At 45.5% G+C, this 21,943-nt stretch overlaps 1 protein-coding gene across 1 annotated transcript in view; it reads right to left on the bottom strand.

Moving 5' to 3' along the window:
* PLEKHG4 (pleckstrin homology and RhoGEF domain containing G4) overlaps positions 1 to 21,943 on the bottom strand; it is a 100,442-nt gene that overhangs the window by 26,989 nt on the left and 51,510 nt on the right. The window contains 4 exon segments of the mRNA XM_075715714.1: positions 1,082 to 1,220; positions 14,115 to 14,263; positions 15,309 to 15,407; positions 18,207 to 18,323. Coding sequence (XP_075571829.1) covers positions 1,082 to 1,220; positions 14,115 to 14,263; positions 15,309 to 15,407; positions 18,207 to 18,323 — 504 coding nt within the window.

Consider the following 21,943-nt stretch of genomic DNA (forward strand, 5'->3'; position numbering starts at 1 on the left):
AAGGTGAGCTCCAAACAGCACACAACCCTTCATACACACAGGGTAATAAGTGATATGAAAAAAACCTTCCCATTGTTGATGAGTTACAGCAAAGGAGACTCCATAATCTTGAGGCAGAGTTCAGGCTTAAGAAGCACACCTGGGATCTGTAACACTGAAAGAACTGATCAGATCTTGTAGGATGCCCAGACAGCCTGAGCTACTTTATGACTTTTTAAGGTTCTCTATCTACACGGCTACAGGTTTCAAAGGTCTTTCTGAAAAATCAGTGCCAGCTTGCTTCAGTTATCCCACGGCTGTAAAGAGTTTCAATGAGCACTACATGAAGGAGAATTTTAAGCTTCCACATGGGGTTAGGGGGGTTGAGCATGGCTCTTGAGCTAAGAACAAGAGGCTGTTTCCCTGCCTGGAGACTGTATACAGGGCTGCACCCAGAGGCAAAAAGAGTGTGCCTGGGGCTGCACCCAGAGGGGAAGGAGTGTGCCTGAGGCTTAACAGATAGCAGGGACCTGAGCACTAAATGGAGTGCACAGCAGGGATGGGCAGCTAGCATGGGATACGCCATGTGTGGCTCATTCAGCAGCAGGATATAAGCAAACCCTTGAAGGAGCTGCAGCCCAGAGGGGTCACACGGACTCATCATCAGCTTGTTGCCATCACTCTGCTGCTTCTCAAGGTGGAGCATGAAAAATGGCTCCTCAGTCTTGCTGGGAAGGTACTTTTGCTGATCAATGTGAAAATTCACCCCACCTCTAAGTGTACTGCCAACCAACAAGCCACTACATTGTGTCTTTAAGTATGGAAAAACATCACAAATGTTTATGGGGTTTGACTGATCCACACCTAGAGAGCAGCCAGGAGACTTTTACTTGGCATCAAGAGGTACCAGGCAAACAGTGGCTTGGTTCTCAGCACGTGTGAAAACATATCCCAAATTCTAATGTTCAGGTGTTCTTTTTAAGGGTCTACAGGCATCATTCTACACCTTCACATGAAAGATCAACAGGCCTAGTACCTGCTGTAGGATGTACAGTCAGAGGATGGCAGCAGGCAGTCACTGGAACTGACAAACAGGCCTTACCTCCTTAAAACAGTCTTCCACTTTCTCGAACTCCATCACCAGCTCCAATTCCTGGATGCGTTTGTTCGACAGCATCACCAGTCGGTGAACGCCCTCATCAACTCGATTATAGAGCACACTGGCAGCATCAAGTGCGTCTCTGGAAGGGGACACAAGTCTGGTCAGGGGGTTTGCATTAGGTCCTTCACCCAGCACTTCATGCAGACATAACCTGGTTAACAGCAGCACTTCAGTCATCCTCCCCGTGGGACCTATAATGGCCATCTCCATGTGGAGAACAGGAGAATAATACTGGTCCCTGCACGTTCCCATGATTCACCACACTCTGATCCCAATGCAGACAACCTAGCAGGAAGGACAAGAGCATCTCCTCCTAGCCAGGCTCCCTGCAAAACTTAGTGCACCTGTCACACTTTCAAATAGGATACTCAGCTTTTCATAAACACAGATTATTGCATCAGTGGGCTTTCACAAAACACAGGCTCAGGCAGCCTCAGTCTCTAAAACCACCATTTGAATTTAATTTAAATAAGTAAATAAGCAATCAGTAGGAAGCAAATCTCTCCTAAATGACAACAACAATATAAAGCACTTGATGATCCACTCACTCTCAGGAATTTCCACCAGCCAAACAAACATGCAAAGCGTACAGCACCCCAGCGCTGAGAGAAATTGAATTTTACAACGTTGTGCTAGAAAGATTCAAAGACAGAGCACCCCATCTTCCACAGGCAGCTGTGCTGACCAAAGCCTAACAGCCAACACCAGGTGGCACTCTCCCTGCCAGCCTGGCCACAGCAGAAGTTAACCTCCCCCGTGCACAGGCTGGGATGGAGGGGTTCAGGCTGGAGCCCTTGGATGCTGGAGTCAGAGACTGAGTACACCATTTAATCCTGGCACGATGATGAATATTAGCAGGTTCCTTTCAGATGTGTGCAGCACCTCTCTACCACAGTTTTGACCAAATTAGAGCCAGGATCCAGAACAGCATTGCAAGCTTATTCTTCCTTTGTGTCCCTGAACTCCTATTTCTTCTGCTTCTAGATTTCCACTCCTTTTACAAGTATGGACTCAGATACCTTCAACAAAAATATTACAGCCTTCTTCAGCTGTGCTCTACACTGGCATGTTCGCCTGCCTGAGCATCTCCTGTACTCACCTTAAACCAGCTTTCATTTTGCAATTGTCTTACAGCCTTCTGACTTATGAGAGTATGCCTTTTTTATCATATTATTAAGATTATCCAAAGCACTTGTGAAATAGGCAGCTAGTAAACTCTGAAAGCTTTGCTAATGGAAATTCATGGAAGCAATTCAGCATTCACATTTATTTCTGTCTTAGGCATCTTGAACCTAGGAAATGCAACAGAATACAAGCATTTAGTGGCAACCATCCTGTAGTTTTTAGCTAGTACTTAATTGACATGAGGTAGTACAATAGGTCTGGACAACTAGCTCTGCCTAGCAGAAATCCACAGGGTGTTTCCATTCAGAATTCCACCCAGTGTGCAACAGCCAACTTCTCAAACCTCAGGCTCTTAGATATTTTTGTTTTTCCCTCTTCAAAATGCCATTAGACTGAATGAATTTCTCAAAAGTGCAGCCAAAAAACCCGAATTGTTTCTGGACTAAGATCAGTGCTACTGCAGCGCAGAGGAGACAGGTTCTCTACAGAGAATCTGCAAGCTTCAATGGATAGATCCGAGCTGTAACGCTGCTCCCGCATTTCCCGAAATCACCATAAACAAACAGTGATGATATGAGCCTTCTGTTTTGTAATCCTTTCCCAGGGACGGACCGAGATCCAACCCAGAAGACTTGCAGCAGCAGAGCCATAACCACTGTCCAAGCTGAGCTCTGGAAAGTGTGTTTACAGAGCAGATTGTGAAGGCCAGTTCCCGTCAGCAGCAGTGACACAGCTAGGACAGCTAATGAGAAACAGTTCGGAAGATTGCTGGAAGTTATATTTGGCAACAACGTTAATGCTGTTGAGTTATATCTGGCAACAACATTGATGCTGTTAGGTTTTGTGCAGCAGAGTCTATCTCTCAGGTCCTAGTTTCTGAATAAGGCTCCAGCATACTGACGGCCAGACTAGCAGACACCCTTTGGTCTTACTCCCACAGGTCTGAAGTCCCTGCTGGCATGAATGCTCTCATCCACTCAGGAAAGCACAGATACAGCAAATGCTCTTCTTCCCACTGGCATAGACAAGCAAGCACCTGTAACTTTAGACATTACAAGCTGTTTTATGCAAACATTTGCAATTATCCTCTCGTGAGGCAAAATATTTTTCCAACCTTTCTCTGAGCTTCCATGGAATCACTTTGATGTTGATGCTACTTCTTTGATGGTACTCATCAACAAGCTAGATTGACCTGCTAGACCTTTCTGTAATGGGAGTCCTTATGTCCACCTAAGCCCACGATAAAGAAAGCATTCATGGTTTCAATGCTTAACAAGATAGCACAAGATGGTAACCTTATGGCACAGCAACTTGAAACAAGAGTTCCAGCTCTTGCGTTGGCTTACCTAGCACAGAGTGTGATCTGATATAGGGAAAGGGAGCCACGGAGTCCCACTCCACGCCTTTCCGTACCTGATGGAGGAAATGGGACTCCAGCTGTCTCAAATTTGAGTAGTTTTCCTTGACAGGAGTCAGTCACAACCAGAGCTGCAAGGCTCTAAATACTAAAGATTCCCACATAGGAGACAGCATGTTTCCCAAAGTCACAAAACACAGGCTCTCCTGAAGACAACACTGCAACTATGGGAAAAAATCACCCTTAAGGTAGAGGGATAGGAAGCAATTACAAAACAAACATGTTTTGAGGTTTTTTTTTTTTAAATAAACAGAAATAGGCCTATCAGAAGCTCACTGTGTGAATTCACCATGCTACTGTGGACAAGACCAGTCTCTTGGAGCACACCTGAGATCAGTATTGGCCTTATGACCAGCAAACCACTCCAGGGAAAGTAAGGTTCAAAAATGCAGTAATAAAATATTCCTGCTGGCCTACCCATGGAGCCCCGAGGATCCCGCTTCAGGAGAAGGGGCTCAGGTGAACTGCTTGCTGCTGAGCTGAAGGACTGAAAAAAAATCCACCCCAAACAGTGGTTTTCTGGCCCCACACATGTTCCTTCCACAGAAGGTATCATCCAAGATTATTGGCAATACTAGAAAAATAAAGAGCCAGACTCTGAAGATCTCAGTAAGACCAAGCCTTCATTGCATTTGCAGAAAGTGGTAAGGAAGAACCAAGCTAGGGGCCCCAGTTTAGAAGTGAGCACTCAGCCCTCTGCTCCATTGGATGCGATCCATGTCCCAGCAAATAATGTGGCAGCCACGCACATCTACAGATACTCAGTCATCTTCCCTCTATTTCAGCTGATTCAATGGTACTAGAAGTGACAACCTGTCACTGAATGCATACATGGAAAATCTTTGTGTTACTGATCCACAGGCATCTCAAACTTACCGAGAGTCAGTCTAAGATGCATTTGGGACTTTATATTGTAAGTGGGGACTGGACAGAGAATTCATTTCAGGTAAGAGGGATGGAAATTAGCTCTTGTTTTCATTTTAGGTTGGGTTGCTTAGACCATATATCATTACCTAAGATCCCCTACTCTTGCCATTTAAGTCATTTTGTTTTCTGTGAATGCTTGCAGCAGGCTATTAATACACTTACCAGGGCACAACCCAACACCCTAAGGCTGCCCCTTTTCTTGGTCCTGCCAATGGTTTGCTGAGTGACTGCACACAAGCCACCCAGAAAAAAAAGTGTTTTCAAATGGCTCATCTGGGCTCAGAGCCCAGAGGGACTTCAGGTGTCACCACAGAGGAAAATATAACCCCTTCCACCCTGTAGTAGGTAGGCAAACTGAGCCAACCAAAGAAATCGCTCACAGTCCATGGGAAAATTTGTTTTTTCGATTCACTTAGGCACTTCCAGTGCTCACAGAAAGTATCCATTGGGCATTAAGTGTGTTCTCCCAAATCTCTGTACATCTGTTTACCTATCCACACGTGTCCATCCATTTGCTGATACACATCTTAAATTTCTTCCTAAATCATTTTTAGTATACTAGTAAACTCAACCATATCCTGCAACAGGGAGTGTCATGGGAAAAATGATACCTTGTATAAATAACTATTTCTTTTTCAGAGTCAGACTTGGGAGTTTTTCATTCCTGTCCTTCATTGCTTTCAAGGCAGCTTGGAGTAAACAAACCAAATATTGAAAATTTGGTTGAAGAAGAAAAAGTGACTTCCATCCTGCCACACAAAGGGCAACACCTAGTTGTTAAGCACCTTAAAGATATTTTAATAGAGGCCTGAGCAACTCTGAGGAAGAAAAGCAGAGTTGTTTGAAGTCAGTGGAAAGTCTTGTCTAAGCTCAGATTTGTTTGGATGCATTGCAATTTCCCTGCACATGTGAGTGTGGTAATAGGAGTCTTTCACTACATTCTTCCATGGTCAAATCATCCAAAGTAATTTTGCAATAGTGCAGAGTCAATATAATTTATAGCAAAAAGGAGTAGCTTGATGTCAGTTTATGTTTCCCCAAATCCTGTTTTCATTGGGCAATTATCATTTCAGTGGAAAAGGTTCCAAACGTCTTCAGTTTTCTGGAGAAGTGCCAAACAGTTCTATAATGGTAGGGTAATTTTAAACCTATAATTTAGAAAGACCATTTCTGTCTGAATCCGTCCTTGAAAAAAGCTAGCCTTGGCAAGCTACACTTTAGTTTTCAAAGCAAAATACCTGATTTGTTTTCGAAAATAGATGGCCACAGAACAGGCATCCAGCAGGCTTGCAAAAGTAGGTGCTGCACAAGGCATGCCTGCTGGTGTCAGTGAGATGCAAATAGAAGAGCGCAGGGAGGGAAGCAACAGAACTATTACTAGTCTGCAGCTTACTGTCTGCCCCTTGAAAACTGCTCTAGCCAACAGCAAGAGGAACAGCTAAAGTGAAATCTAAAGCCAGAGCTCATGCTCTGACTAACCTGGGTCAATTTTTAAAAGGCAAAAATTTGTGGATGGAAGGAACACGAGACACACTGCCTTTTGCCAATGTATTTGATGGTTTTAGGCAAGTATATTCCAGCTAACTTGCCCTGGAAAATCAGATATCCCTGATCATTCTGTAATTGAGAAGAAACATAGCCAGATATTAGAACATTAGCTTCATCTAGTCTTCCACTCCTGGTGCTGAACTTCCCTTGTGGTTGCCTCTACAGGATTTGGCAGAAAAGGAATAGGATTTGGCAACTAAGAGATTTAAAGGATGTCTTGGTCCAAGGACATCGCCCAGATCATTTGTGCTGATACCTTGGCTACAAATCATTTACACATCCTAAGCAATGCTTTGGAAGAAAACCTTCCAGCTTTGCAGGGAAAGTCCTGTGTGCCCAAGGCCTGTTTTGCAGGAAGAGAAATGCATTAGAGCCTTTCTTCATCTTTAATCCATTTTGGTATCAACCTACCAAACGCTGTATTTGTAACAATCCCATAAAAGGAGGTCAACCTCAAATGCACACTCCTGCTCTTCAAGCTGAAAACTTCACATGCAGCTGAGGTTAAAATTCAAACTGGCCATGGTGAACTTAATGCAGATACTGCTAAATAAACTGTAATTATTCTCTGCAGCACACAAATAGCCACAGTGGTTTTAATTACCTAATAAAAGTATTTGAGGAACTAGGTACAGTTTTTAGAACCCCAAAGTATCCTTAGAAAGACACAGAGATCAAACACCAAGTTTGGGGCTGCCTGTAGGATTCCTGCCATTCGTGATGGGAACAGCGGATCTAGCTGAGACCACAGACCTGACTGAAACCCTCCTCACTAGGTTACCTGACAAGCGTATGCACTGGGAGCAACCCATCCAATTAATACGGCACGCTGCAGACCATAACTGCTGAGCGAATTCTCTTCTGGGGCACGCAGTTCATTTAAACTCTTCTGGTTTAGCAGAAATATACTCTGAAGTCCCTTTAGAATCAAAGGGATTGATGCATACAGTTAAACAAGTGTCCAAGTGCAGTCCCAAGCTGCAACCTTTGATTCTTTCCCCAGCCTGGCTTGCATTCAGTTACAATAAAACTGTGTTCAGACTCTAGTTGATTTTAAATCCCAGTAAGATACATAAAACTGACTGGAAAAAAAAAATTGTAAGAAATCCCAAACCAACAAGTAGCATACTTATGGAGAAAGCTCACCTTGCAGTGAAGCCTGAGATAGGATGTGGAAACGTTGTTATGGGAACGTCAAACATCCAGCTGTGGTTTTCTACCAGCTGTAAAAAGCTCCTACCTCCAAACCTCGCCCCACATACATTAACCTATTTATGTTTATGCTTGTTATCTAGGTCAACTGCACTAGTGTTGGAGTTAGGACCACCAGGGTTTCAAGATGCCCTACTCAAATATATAGCCACCTCATTTAAAGTCACATGCCTATTTCCCTGATATGTTCTCCTTTTGTACACTCCCAGTGTTTATGATGCATATAATAGCAGTGACTGTGCTATTAACTACCCCTGCAATAGAAACTTCTACCCCAACTCAGCCATATAAAAAACAGTGCTTGTGGGATGGTCTGGGCTGAGACAGGAACTTCAGGCAGTTCAGCTAACATCCTATACTGGAAACTTTTTGCAATTTTTTCCATAATGTTTTTAAACAGATAAAACACACTGTGTCATTTATTACCTAATACCCTGTTGGCATGACAAACATTGCAAACAAGAACAAGCAAAACCAGAGTCTTCTGGGTAAATTCCCACTGGATCCAGGAAGATTTAGGACATAAGACTAGAAAATAAACAACAGAAAGGGAGCTGAGTGGGATCATCTCATGAAAAGCCTAAAAGAACAATGAAAACTTACCTAGACAGAGCTCTGCAATCTATCACCTCTCTGCAAATGCCACAACTGGCTCCACACAGCACTTCATATACTCGGAACGACAACAGCTCCACGCTCCTTTATGTGCGGAGCAACAAGGTTTGTTTAATGCGAGCGTAAGTGCTTTTTACCAGGTTAAAACCACCACGCAAACAGAGGGAACAGGTTAGACTGTAACGAAAATGAATACCAAGCAGCGCAGTATGTGTTTGGATAGAAATGTAGCTGTGTGCTCCTCCCTCCACCTGACAAACAAATAAGACCATGGAAGAGCACTGCCACCCATGTACTGCTAAAGGCCAAATGTTTAGTGTTCATCAGCATCTTCTGTGTCGCCAGCAACAGCGCAGAGGTGTCTCACAGTAGAAAGCTGCCAGTCTTTGAGGCCAGGTTTTAAGCAGTTTTTCATCTCATTTCAAGGTATACTGAGAGCTTGTCCTAACGAAGAGATGAAGGTTTTAGGATTAGGTCCCCAGAAGAAACATGCGAAGGACACCTGTTAATGGAAGATGCATCTCGCAGACCAAGTCAGGAGCATGCACTATGGGAAGTGGGAGCATGAGAGGTTCCCAAAGCTCCCAGAGAGGCAGGAAGATGAGCAAGCGCTAGTTAAGCAAACCAGGAAAATGGCATCAATGAAAGGGGCACAAGCACTGCTGAAGCACATGCACACACACAGAGTAGCAACTAAACTGGCCACAGCTCAAACAGAAACAAACACATGTCTAAAGCAGAAAGGGGATGGCAGAAGACAGTAACACCTCCCAGAAGGATTTCCCCATGTAGGTTGCCTGGCCATGACCACCAGCATACAGCAGCAGCTGTCAGCTTGCAGGCATACACCTTTTATCTTCCAAACCAAGAATGCCAGCCATCCCAGTCTCCCCAGACTGGGACTTACACACCAGACACCTGTCTCCCATCTACCCTTGCCCCCAACTTGTTCCATGTTTTGGAAGACAGGCTTAGACTCTCTGCCTAGATCCCAGGCAGACAGAGCTTCAGGTAGTGCTTGTGCAGTCCCTTGGCAGGCCCTCCTGGAGCCCCTGAGAGCTTGTACATTATCCAAGTTTACTTCTGCCCGAAGAAGCTTGTACACCACTTTGCAGAGTGGCACATGCCTGCCTTGGAGCATCCCAGGAGTTGCTACTAACAGAAGTTGTGCTAAAGACCCACAAACATGAGCTCCTACAGCACCACACAGCTATAACCCACCACATCATTAACTGGCCACAGCTTCAAGCAGACCTAGTGCCTCAATACTGCATGTGGAAGCCAGGCACAAGAGCTGTGGAGGCTGTTAGCTGTAAGATCACCCTCTTTGTTGCTGTAAGTGAGTCAGGTCCAGCATCAGGAACCTGGCAGCTGCTGCTCAGGAAGTCTGCTCTGCACTGCCCATTACCTCTGTTCAGCTCCAGTCCCCACCCAGGGCTTCCAACCAGATCACCAAGCCACACTAAAAATAGTCAGCTCACAAAACCAGCTCTTGGCTCTAGCCACTCCACCCTCAAAGTACAGAGACTAACTATACTGCCTTCTGCAAAGAAAAGGAGAATTCACTCCTCCATCTATTTATAAGCTGCTTATTCACAGCTTGCAAGCACAAATTCTTTTCAGATGAGGAGCTTTGGGGAAGACATTATGCTTTTTCTGGTTCCATGCTGCACAAAGCCCAGCACCCAACCTGGTCATTCATTCGCCATCTGAGGTTTTTCTTTCTTTCAGCTCTCACATCTAGTCTTGTGGCTATCTTGCCTGCCAACATGCAGAACATGATGCAATCCCACTCCCATGCCACACTGAGAATGCAGGTTCACTGGTAGAGCCAGGCATGCACCAGGTGTATTCTGGTTTGACTAGTATAAGGCATCTTTACATTAACATAAAATTTTGATATCTTCTTTACTCCACTTCTGACTCATAGTATATCTAGAGGACGAAAGGCATCACTGGACACCTTGTCTAGGTAAGCGTTCCCAGCTCTTGGCTATGCTGGAAGAGCAGCAATAATGAGAACAGTGGAAAATGTCGGGCTAAAGACCAGGTTAAGCCTCCCTGTATTGCTGCCCAGCCCCACACAACTGCCTTGCTTTAGTAAGAGCTCCCACTGCTGCTGCCTGGCTCCTGGCAGCTTTTCCAGGCTTATGATGGAAGTGCCAGAGAAGTCTTCGAAATCCACCACAAAATAAGCAATGCATTAGTCCACCTTCAACAACTGGCTTCGTGAGTTGCCTGCAAGTCACAGGTTGGTTAATCAATACACTAGATATCCAGAAGCCAAAGATACACACCTGCTAGCCAACTCTATGTAACTTAGCACGTTTATGAAAGATTTCCTGTCCAAAAGTGCAAAAATAAGTATTAGTTACATTGAAGTGATGGATGTCTCCATGGCATTTGTCCACACTTACTGACAGGAACTTCAGCTAGACTAGTAGCTCTGCATTTCAGTCCCAAGAAAGACTGGGACAGCGAAGCCTGGGAAGCTTTCAGCTAACAGACCTGGAGAAGCACTGAGCCTTCAGCACAGCAGATGGTGTGAAGGTAAATGTGCTGGCTTTAAATCCGGCCGGCTCCACCAATAACGAGTAAGTGACAATGCTGCCTTCAGCAGTCCACCTGCACCTTTGGGTGGCCAGCCTGCGCGGAAGCTGTCATTACAGCACTTAAAGAGGCACCACAAAGATACTGGCTCATCAGTACCACACCCACAGGAACCCTAGGCCAAATTCAGCCTGTTCTTCCTGGAGGTGGGAGAGCGGTGTGGGACCAGCTGAGCACACTGCATCCCCTTAGCCAACTCCCTGTGATGGGCTGCCTGCAGGATGTGTATTCTGGTAACAGACCTCCTCCTTTCTAAGCTGGGAAAAAAGTCCTTGGTTCCCTTGTGGATAAGCAGATAGATAGGCAAGGCTATCTTTTACAGTGGTACTTGGTGAAGAAAGGAGTATGGAGACTCTTGGTCAGCTCAAATTGGGAACAGAGTGAGTAGAGTTACCGGTCAAAGCCACTGCTGTGGTACTACAGCATCTCTCAGGGTGGGACCATGCAGGAGGGACTCCCAAAGGCTCTTAAAGCATCTGTCAGAGAAACAAATGGATGTACCACAGTGCACCTCTCCTGCATGATCACATCTCTGATGGGATGAGTTCAATTTCTGCAGGAAAGGAGCTGTGTTACTGGCTTAGCAAATCCTCACAAAGCCTGGGTCAGACCTGAGCAGCAATGAGATCCCACTGCTCTGTGTCATGAAACACTCCAAACGGCATCTCTACTCTCCAGGAGGGCAGAGCAGGGAAACATGCCAAAACCAACCCCAAGGGAAGAGTTTCATTAGTAAAGACTAATGAAGCAAGTCTAAAGCAAGTCTTGTTTGCTGTGTGATCCCGAAAGGTATTTGGCAGATAACATCTGACTGCACAGAGCACAAGCCTGCTTCCTTGCCTATTTTAGCGTACTATCTCTAACCTGCAGTCAAGCGTTTTGAGTTGGGTTTGTCCATCTCTATTCATACCACCTCCTGCTATTCTTTTTGCCACATGAAGCCACACACTAGCACAAAAGTCATCTATGAGAGCTGGCAAAACATATCCCCTGAAAAAAAGCAAGTCAATCTCTTGTTTGTTTAATCCCAAGGTGACAGTGCAGCTGGGCTTGTCTTCTTTATGCCTCTTAAGAAAAATCATGTTTTTTACCTTTAGTTCTGCACTTTTGGTTGGCATATTTTAATTATGTGGAGCTAAGAGTCCAGAAAACTGCTCTTATATTTTTTCCTCCATTTATATGCAATTCTTGCACATTTTGACAGTTACCTGTTCACAGCTGGCCTCAACTTCTGACTAAGAAGTCTTGGCAGTCATGATTCTCTGCTTGATCCAGCTTTTGCACCACAAGAGAGAAGAAAAAATTAAAGCAAAGGGACACATGATTAACACAAGAGCCAAAAGGTAGCTCAGAAGGGTAAAGCCATTTGACTTGCTTTTGTAAATAATTTTATTTCAAGTATTGGGGGAGTGGGTGTGGAATTAAAGACTGTTAAGCATTGATCAAGATTTTACAGTTCAAAGTTCAGAAAAGCAGTACAACAGGCCCTGCTGAGTGCACAGACAGAACCAGTCCTGTTCCATTTTCACATGTCACCAGTCAAAAATCTAATACTGGACCCACATACATCAATAGCCACTCCATGCTCGCTTAGCAGGCCAACTACAGTATTTTGTCCCTGCACTGCTTTGATCCTGTCTGTTAAAGAAGCCTTTGAAAATCATAACCATAGGAGCCTTTACAGGATTAGCAGAGCTCAGAACCTTTAATATCTGCACACCAGTTTGGAGAGAAGGAGCAAGTGCAGAACCATGGAGGATCTAAAACCAACAGTGCCTTATACAGAGTTCTCTAGCCAAGTGATAAAGCTTTTTCCCCATGTAAAAGGATCCTGGATTGGGGAAGAGTGGACTTCTTTAGTCCTCTGTCCTGAGTTACATGACAAGCAGGCATTTCCTCAATTAAAATACTGCATGGATTTTAGTTTTTGCAACTGCTCCACAGGCTAGAAGAGGACTAACTTTCTCCCACTATATTAATTAATGCTCCTCAGGCTGGAGAGAGTCATATGTATTTGACCCATAGCATACACTCTCCATTCATACTGGCAGGCAATGAATATAACCCAAATTAAACAGAGAAACATGCTACACAGCCTCGGCATGCACTCAAGCACTGTGCAATCAAAGAATTATGTGTGTATCCCCCACCCCTGCCCTTGCTAAGGTAATCAGAGCAGTAAATTATCCTTAGGGGCTCTGTCAGATCAGGTTTCAAAGTTGATCATTTCCCTGCACAAGAACAGAGGCTTAGCTTAAAACCAAAACAAAATATAAAAAGCATGCACATTCTCCCCATTCTCCTAAGACTCTGTGTGTTGCTTAAAATAAAATAAAAAAACCACAACAAAACCAAAACACAATCACCCACATTATCTGTGCTTCTCACATCACGTCAGAATGAAAAGGCTATACTGCACTAATTCTACCCAAAATTGCATCAAGAGTACTTCACCAATTAAGCAAGAAAATTCTGTCTGCATGGCCTGCCAGAGCTGCTGACAGGAGTCACAACAAGCAGGGAAAAGAAATGGTTACACCTGTCCCCATGTTCCCCTCTCACTCAGCACCAAAACGCCGACCCCCATCTCCCAGTGACAGGTAGCAACTTGAACTATCATTCACTTGCTGAATTTTCAAAGAGAAATGTTGTTCTTTTCCCAGTGTTTGGGTGAGATACCCTGCAAGCTATTTTGTTATCTTCTCTCCATTCCCTCCCTTAAAACCTCCCAGCTTGCAATGGTAACAGAGAGTTTAACCAGAGCAAGGCTGCAGATGCACGGAGCCATTCCACACTGCCCTGCCACCCGCTACACCCCCATCTGTACCCACATCTCAGCATTTATCTCACACTCAGGCTGGAAGCTCCTGGGTACAAGGGCTGTCTCTCTAGCTTGCTATTTGCACAGCACATAGCACAGAGGCCTTCACATGCTGATAGGCTTCAGGTGTTTTAACAGTACAAGAGTTGTGCAATGCCCTGGGGATTTCAAACAGCTGGTCTCTCTCAGTCCCCACTTCTCATACCAATTCTGCAAGTGGGCCGTGAATATTTGTGCAAACCATACCAAGTGCAAGGAGATCAGAGCTTGCTTCAGCCAGAAAGCGTTCCTCACAGTTAAGGTCCTTGGAAATCCCCCTGCATAAGGAGTGCCTTGGTAAATCACGTAGCGATAGTGCCTTGGACCTAAACATTCATCACTGGCATTATCAATTAAGACTTGTGTTTTAGAAGTGCACGAAATATCCAGCCCTCTCTCCACTACAGAAGTCTGATTTGGCTTGGAAAAGGAACTTTAACCGTCTAAGTGAATCCACCCAGACAAGTTTTTGGACTAGGAAAGAAACAGGGAGGATAAGAGTAAAATTGATTACACTTTTCACCTTTGCTGTTTTCAGCAAAAGTCCTTGCTACACAAAGCTGCTCTCTAGCCTGCACCAATGATGGGTCATCTCACAGACTCCCAGTGCCTGCTTTTTGCTCATCTCCATCTCCTCTTCTCCCGCTCTTGGGGCTCACCTGTAGTCATGGGTGAGGGTGACACAAGACTCCTCCTTCCTCAGTCTGGCCAGGAGCGCTCCACCCTCCAGCTGCAGCCTGACCAGCCGTGCATCTTCAAGAACATTCTTCATCAACTGCCTGTAATTCCTCAGCAGCACAGCTGCCTCCTGGAGGGTTCACAAGAGTGAGATGAGCAGTTACTGCAACCTACAGGCAATAACCAGCACCCAACCCAAAACACACACAAACCACATCTCACCTTGGCCCACCCTAGGAAGCTGTGCTTCCCACAGCTGTGTCTCTCAAGCCTGCCAAGTCCAATGTGATAAACAGCACTCTTTATGTTCTCGATACTTTCCCCACCAGGCTAAAATTGAAACCCAATTCCTATCACTGTCTGTACTCCATTTGCTGGGCATAGAAAGAATAAGCTTTCCAGCCTCATTTTCCACTCACAGCTAACTACTACTGTTCTTAGAGCCTGGGCCTGCACAGCTGCAAGCTGTGGGACAAGATGCACATGTAGGGTTTGTGGACATACACATGTATGCAGGAAGGCCCAGAGAGGCCACTGTATCTTCCATTGCTTTACTGTTGGGATCCTCAGTGCAGAGCTGGCAGCAATTTCCTACCATGTCAGGGGTACAGCAGCTTCTCAAGAGTTGGGGAATATAATGCTTGCAACAACACAGGTTAGGCCTTTGTACCCTCCTCTTCCTGCCTACTTCCAAACTTCTCTTCTGGAAGCAGCAAAGCTGGAAGCATAGCACAGCCTTGGCATGGTGAACACTGCCTATATTGTCACCTAACTTTATTCCAGGCCATTCAAGCCAACCTGGTGTGGCACAGCTTGAGGCAGCTGCTCAGTACTAGAGACACCAAAGCTAGTACCAACTACAGAGCTGCTAAGAATGCACTCCAATGCTGCAGCAAGCACCCATCAGCAACAAGCACAGCTGAAGAGGAGATCTCCTGGGTGACGCTCAGGGACCAGAGAACCAGCTTCTACACCCAGCAGAGCCTCTGTTACTTCATTTGGATTATCTTCTGCCAGTCCTGCTGTCCCGAGAGCTCCACAGTGACACACAGTACTTGGAACACCCTGCTACTACAGCTTGCAAATTCAAAGCTACAGCTTTTCTGCAGCTATCTAGCCTCCTGCTCTCTTCTGACCCAGGCCCACCTCTGATACAAAGTGAGGGACATGCTTACCTCAGCTCTTTCTGGTAATTTTCCAGGTTCCACTTTATGAATAGCTCCCTGGAGGAAGGCACAAGCACCTTGGCATCCTTGTAGCAAATGTTCCAGCTTCTACAAGGAGAAAGGATGAAGGCAGAGATTATTGCCTCACAGCTGACAGAAAAGCTGTCTTTTCAGCTTACAGAAGGTTAGAAGTACAGAAATCAAGAGAGGATCAAACACATTAACCCCAGGGTTCAATTACACCATTCAGTGAGGCTGTTTCAGCAGAGAGCCCCATCAGAGGCTTCAGATGCATCATGCTATACCAAGGCCTCTATGCAGACCTTATAAATTTGCATACTAATGGCTTGTATGGGTCATGCTTTACAGAAAACAGAACTCAGGCTACTTATGCCCCACATTCTTTTACTATTAGCATTTATTGTAACTTCCCAATAAGATGAATCACTATGTATGAATTTTGGAGGAACAAAACATAGAACAAGTACTTGGAATTTCTCCACTTTTAATGTGAAGAGAAATTATTTAAAGTAGTGTAAATTAAAGATTAGGAAACTGGAAAGCTTCCACAATTAAGCACCCTAAACTACTGACAAATCTGAAATCCTTCCTCTCTTTGGAGGGGGGCGGGGGGGGAGCGGGAGAAAAAAAAACCCCAAACCCCCTAACACTTCACAGGGGTTCATGAGACAGTACTTTTTAGAAAGGTCAGTGATATAAAGCCTAAATACTGTCAGATGCCACCCTCTAGCCACTGAAATGAAGAGAAGGGAGAAACAGCTATTCCAAAAAAAAAACGTCCTCAAAACAAAACAAAAAAGCTGCTGTTTGAATCTTTACTGAACTCCCTCCTCCCTGGAGTGCTGGAACAGCCCCAGCAGTGACAGATTAGCAGGCAGGATGCAGGTGAGATCACTGAAACAGGAAATAAATGCTGTTTGCCACATAGCTGCAGATCTAATGGGGTTGAGCATTTGGGTCATTCTTTCACACAATACATCGTATAAATAGGCAACCCATACAGATTGATTTCTACACTAAGTCTTTTTGGTAACATTTTGCATGTTAAGATGCAAGACACAAGCAAGAAGTAGTCTGATATCATGCTCCCTCCTTCAAGAATTATCCTTCTGCACAGAGCACCTCAGCTCTCAAGCTTTTCTCAACTCTGTCCAGAAAACTAATCCATAGCCTCTTGCAAAGCTTCTCTGCTTCCTCACTGCCAAATAAACCTCAAATTCTCAAATTCAATCCTAGGCACCAAGATTAGGTTTCTGTACCTCTACTGCATCAGCACAGGTTCATACTAGTACTTTTAGATGCAAGTTTAAAAAAATGGGTTCCAAAATAGGTGGAAAAGATAAGTTAACATTTGGCATGTGCTAAGCTTAACTGCTGAAGCTTGCCACCAGAAACACAGTGGTATTATCAATGATATCTTAACCTGCTTCAAATGCTGCAGTGTGCCACAGAGCACTCTGGGCAGTGAGGTCAGAGCCAAAACACCACCGAATCTTTTGGAAGCAGAGGTGATGGTTCTGTCATCCACCAGGGTAAGCAAGTCAAACTCAATGTGAAGACAGCCAATTTGTGTGCAGATTTACACAGGTTTAATCCTGTCTAGTCTCAGTGTGCCAAATCTCTCTCAATACAGCTTTTAAAAATTCAGCAAGCACATGATCCACAGGACTTATGCTCCCTCCACAGCAGGAGTGTACACAGAGCTGGGTATTGGTGCCACAGATGCTACTTTTACAGACTTCTGGCAGTCTGCACATACCCTGCTGCATGACCAGCAACACCTGCAGTCCTGCCACAGATCACTGTGTGCTGCATTGGTGCCTGCAGCACCCTTTGCTATGACTACCTTCTTTATAAACTGTGTCTGGGTGCCACAGTTTCAGCCCTTCTACTTCTGAGGCTTAACCTGGGTCAGCTCAAACATTTCCACAGGATGGCCAGCCTCCCTACATCTTGGGATAGCTCTAAATCTCCAGCTGGGTACAGTTCACCATAGATCTCTTGATTCACGACTCTCCTGCCTAAGAGCGCCAAGGTCAAACAGGATCACAGTACTGAGGCATACTCAAAGCATTCAAACAACAAGGAGAAGGAATGGATTGCTGGTACTGACTCCTACTGTTATCTTGGTCCTAAGACTCACTGAATGGAATCTGCATGTTTCTTCTGTTTCCTCACCTCACATGGCCAGCTCTCAAAGAGGAATACAATGCTCCCCTGGGCTAAAACTTAACTGTATTTTTAGTTTAGATGCTTTCTCAAGAGTTCGAATTTGACAACAACTTTGGTAAGTAAGTGAATTATATCTAAAGGAGGAAAAAGATGTTCCTAGGAGGAACTGATTATCATTAACTTCCAAGTTTCACTCCTGCCAAGATTTCAATTTTTACTAAGGAACTCTTAGCCTGATCCGGGGAACTTGCTCCAAAACCAACAGGATCTAACTACTTTTATTTTGCTTGAGTTCTTGATCGTTAGTTCAAAGGCAACGTGATACTAACACCTTCTTCTGAGATTAGCACGAGAAGTGTCTGCCCTTAAGCCTCAGAGTATAACCAAAGTGCCACTGTCTATCACAATGAAACAGGATTCTGTTTCTTCCTTCCCTTCAAAATATGGTCAAATCTGAATTAATGCAGTTCAAGCAGAGGAGTTAAAAACTAAGATTTCAGTTCCCACAGTCATGCCAATAGGTCGCAGTGTGCATCCATTTTATGAACACAGTATTAGTATTCTTTTGGCAGACTGATTTGCATACACAGCTATCACAGGAACCACTGTCTTTTAATACTTGTAGGTTCAGCTGTTGACAAGCTCCTCTTGCTTCAACTCTGTTACCATACCATTTCTTTTCTCAGATACCAAAGAAGCAACAATCCTACTCACCATGCGGAAGCTTAACCAGTCCCTGTGGCAGTAAGGGAAGGTCCCGTCCAGTTCTAGAGGCAGCTGCGAGCTGTCTATGTGTTTATGGAGGGATTTCATGGAGGTGAGAAGTTCAAACTGCACAGGAACAGAAGAAATAAAAGCATATTTGCATTAGGGTGTGAGTATTGGAGGTGGAGGGGAAGGTTCACGAAAGACAGCATCCTTCGTTTCTTTGTCTGCCTTGCACAGAAACAAAAGCACACAGCATGTATCTGCAATATAACTACAGCATGAAGGAAAAAAAAAAATCAATTCAATCTTAGAGCAGCTTGCTGTACAGCTTAGTTGGCAAACCTTGAGGGAATGCAGGCCACAACATGCTGTTTCACCAAGCAGAACATCTGTGATGGAAGTCTGGCAGCAGCCAGCCTTCTCCAGAGCCAGTACCTCCTAGTATAAGCAGAACAACTCCCTCGTATGTTCCCACGTAGTGTTGTGCTATATATGTCGTGCTGCTATTTGCATTTGTTTGGAGAGTCCAAGAGGTTAAATCCAGCCCCCAGCTTCCCTATCTCACTTCCTGGAAAAACAGTCTAACAGAGCAGCCTCTGCCCTACCCTCATCTCTCTACTCATCACAGCAGCTATTTGTTGCAAGTGTTTCCTGGACCTTGACACAGATAACTTGCCTTCTGTGAGTCTGTAGGACCTCAGAACATTTTTATACTCACCAGAGAAACAGACAAGTGCTCCTGCAGGTACATGGAAGCCAGCCTAGACACCAGGAACTCAGGTGCAGACATTTAACACCCCCCACCACACACCATGAAGTTCCCACCTCCTTCCAAAATAATGATGATGCTTCCAATTCCTCCTGCATGCCCGTGTCTTTATTAGCCTTTGCTCTGTTCCCTCCTACACACCTTCGATTTGTTCAATGTATTTAATGTCTTCTGTAGCTCTCCTTGCATGCACACACCTGCAGCCCCCTTTCGCACTTCAAATTCTTCCACATGGAGGCAATGAGGAAATGGGTTAATAGCATTTGTTATTCTTTAGCCTTTCAGGGCAGCACACCACACACAGAGCAAAACTGATGCTATTCACAGTATCTTCATCCACAGGAGCCAAAAGGGAGGTCCTGGCCTACTCCGAAGACTACAGGGTTTTGACAGGCGCAGAGTTTCAGTCCACTTTTGTAGCTTGACAGTCTTAGAGCAGAGAGAGATGACTAAGATGCAGTCTGATGCTCTAATTCACTCACCACAAAGAGTGGCTGATAGCTTATATCTCTTATACAGGTATGGAATACCAAGGCACATTTACTTCTAGTAGGGGTGTTCAGTGATGTTGTGATGCAAGTGAGCTTATCAGTGATGTCAACACTGGAGGCAGCCTAGGCTGCAGTGATCATGTGTTGGTGGAGTTCACACTCCTGAGGGACATGGGAAAAGCGAGGAGTATAGTCAGGATGCTAAATTTTAGAAAAGCAAACTTCCAGCTCTTCAAGAAGTTAGTCAGAAGGAACCCCTGGGAAATGGTCCTCAGGGGTTCGGCAGGGGAACGGAACAGAGTTGGCAGATCTTTAAGGACACCTTCCATAGAGAACAAGAGCTCTCAGTCCCCAAGTGTAAGAAATCAGGCAAGGAAGGGAAGAGACCAGCATGGCTGAGTCGAGACATGCTGGTCAATCTAAAGAACAAGAGGGAACTGCACAGGCAGTGGCAGCAGGGACAGGTGTCCTGGGAAGAGTACAGGGAAGCTGCCCAGTTGTGTAGGGATGGGGTCAGGAAGGCCAAGGCGCAGCTGGAGCTGAATTTGGCAAGGGATGTAAAGAATAACAAGAAGGGCTTCTACAGGTATGTCAACCAGAAAAGGAAGATTAAAGAAAGCGTACCTCCCCGATAAACAAGAATGGTGACCTAGTATCAACAGATGAGGAGAAAGCTGAGGTACTCAACAACTTCTTTGCCTCGGTCTTCACCTCTCTCCTCACCCCTCCTGAGCTGATGGACCACAAGTTGGGGATGGGGGACAGGGGATGGGGGGGTAAAGCCCCTCCCACTGTAGGGGAAGAGCAGGTTTGAGACCACCTGAGGAACCTGAATGTACACAAGTCTCTGGGACCTGATGAGATGCACCCCAGAGTCCTGAGGGAATTGGCTGATGTAGTTGCCAAGCCACTCTCCATAATATTTGAGAAGTCATGGCAGTCAGGTGAAGTCCCTGGTGTCTGGAAGAAGGGAAACATTGTGCCCATTTTTAAAAAGGGAAGAAAGGAGGACCCTGGGAACTATCGACCTGTCAGCCTCACCTCTGTGCCTGGGAAGATCATGGAGCAGATCCTCCTAGAAGCTATGCTCAAGTACATGGAAGACAGGGAGGTGATTTGAGGCAGCCAGCACAGATTCACCAAGGGCAAGTGCTGCCTGACCAACCTAGTGGCTTTCTATGAAGGAGTGGACTGCATCAGTAGACAAGGGAAAAGCAATGGATGTCATCTATTTGGACTTCTGTAAAGCCTTCAACATAGTCCCCCACAACATCCTTCTCTCTAAATTGGGGAGATACAGATTTGATGGGTGGACTGTTCGGTGGATTAGGAATTGTCTGGATGGTCGCATCCAGAGGGTTGTGGTCAATGGCTCGATGTCCACATGGAGACCCTTGACAAGTGGTGTCCCTCAGGGGTCTGTACTGGGACCAGTGCTGTTTAACATCTTCATCAATGACACAGACAGTGGGATTGAGTGCACCCTCAGCAAGTTTGCAGACAATACCAAGCTGAGTGGTGTGGTTGACACGCCAGAAGGACGAGATGTCATCCAAAGGGACCTGGACAAGCTGGAGAGGTGGGCCTGTGTGAACCTCACGAGGTTCAGCAAGGCCAAGTGCAAGGTCCTGCACCTGGGATGGGGCAACCCCCGATATCAATACAGGCTGGGGGATGAAGGGATTGAGAGCAGCCCTGCGGAGAAGGACTTTGGGGATACTGGTGGATGAAAAGCTGGACATGAGCCGGCAACATGCGCTTGCAGCCCAGAAAGCCAACTGAATCCTGGGCTGCATCAAAAGAAGCACGGCCAGCAGGTCGAGGGAGGTGATTCTGCCCCTCTACTCTGCTCTGGTGAGACCTCACCTGGAGTACTGTGTCAAGCTCTGGGGCCCTCAGCACAAGAAGGACACGGACCTGTTGGAGCGGGTCCAGAGGAGGGCCACAAAAATGATCCGAGGGCTGGAGCACCTCTCCTATGAGGCCAGGCTGAGAGAGCTGGGGTTGTTCAGCCTGGAGAAGAGAAGGCTGCGAGGAGACCTTATTGTGGCCTTTCAGTACTTAAAGGAGGCCTGTAGGAAAGATGGGGGCAATCTTTTTAGCAAGACCTGTTGTGACAGGACAAGGAACAATGGATTTAAACTAAAGAAGAATAGATTTAGACTAGACATAAGAAAGAAATTTTTTACAATGAGGGTGGTGAAGCACTGGAACAGGTTGCCCAGAGAGGTAGTGGAGACCCCATCCCTAGAAACATCCAAGGTGAGGTTGGCTGGGGCTGTGAGCAACCTGATCTAGTTAAAGCTGTCCCTGCTCACTGCAGGGGCATTGGGCTAGATGACCCCCTAAAGGTCCCTTCCAACCCAAAGCATTCTATGATGATTTTACCTCCTTCATTAGCACCTCCTGTTAGTCTTCCCAGACATTGCAGCTGCAAAGGCAACCTCACACACATGCACACCTCCTCTTCCCCCTCTTGCAGA

This window comes from Pelecanus crispus, chromosome 8, assembly GCF_030463565.1.
Source record: "Pelecanus crispus isolate bPelCri1 chromosome 8, bPelCri1.pri, whole genome shotgun sequence".
Lineage (NCBI taxonomy): Eukaryota > Metazoa > Chordata > Aves > Pelecaniformes > Pelecanidae > Pelecanus > Pelecanus crispus.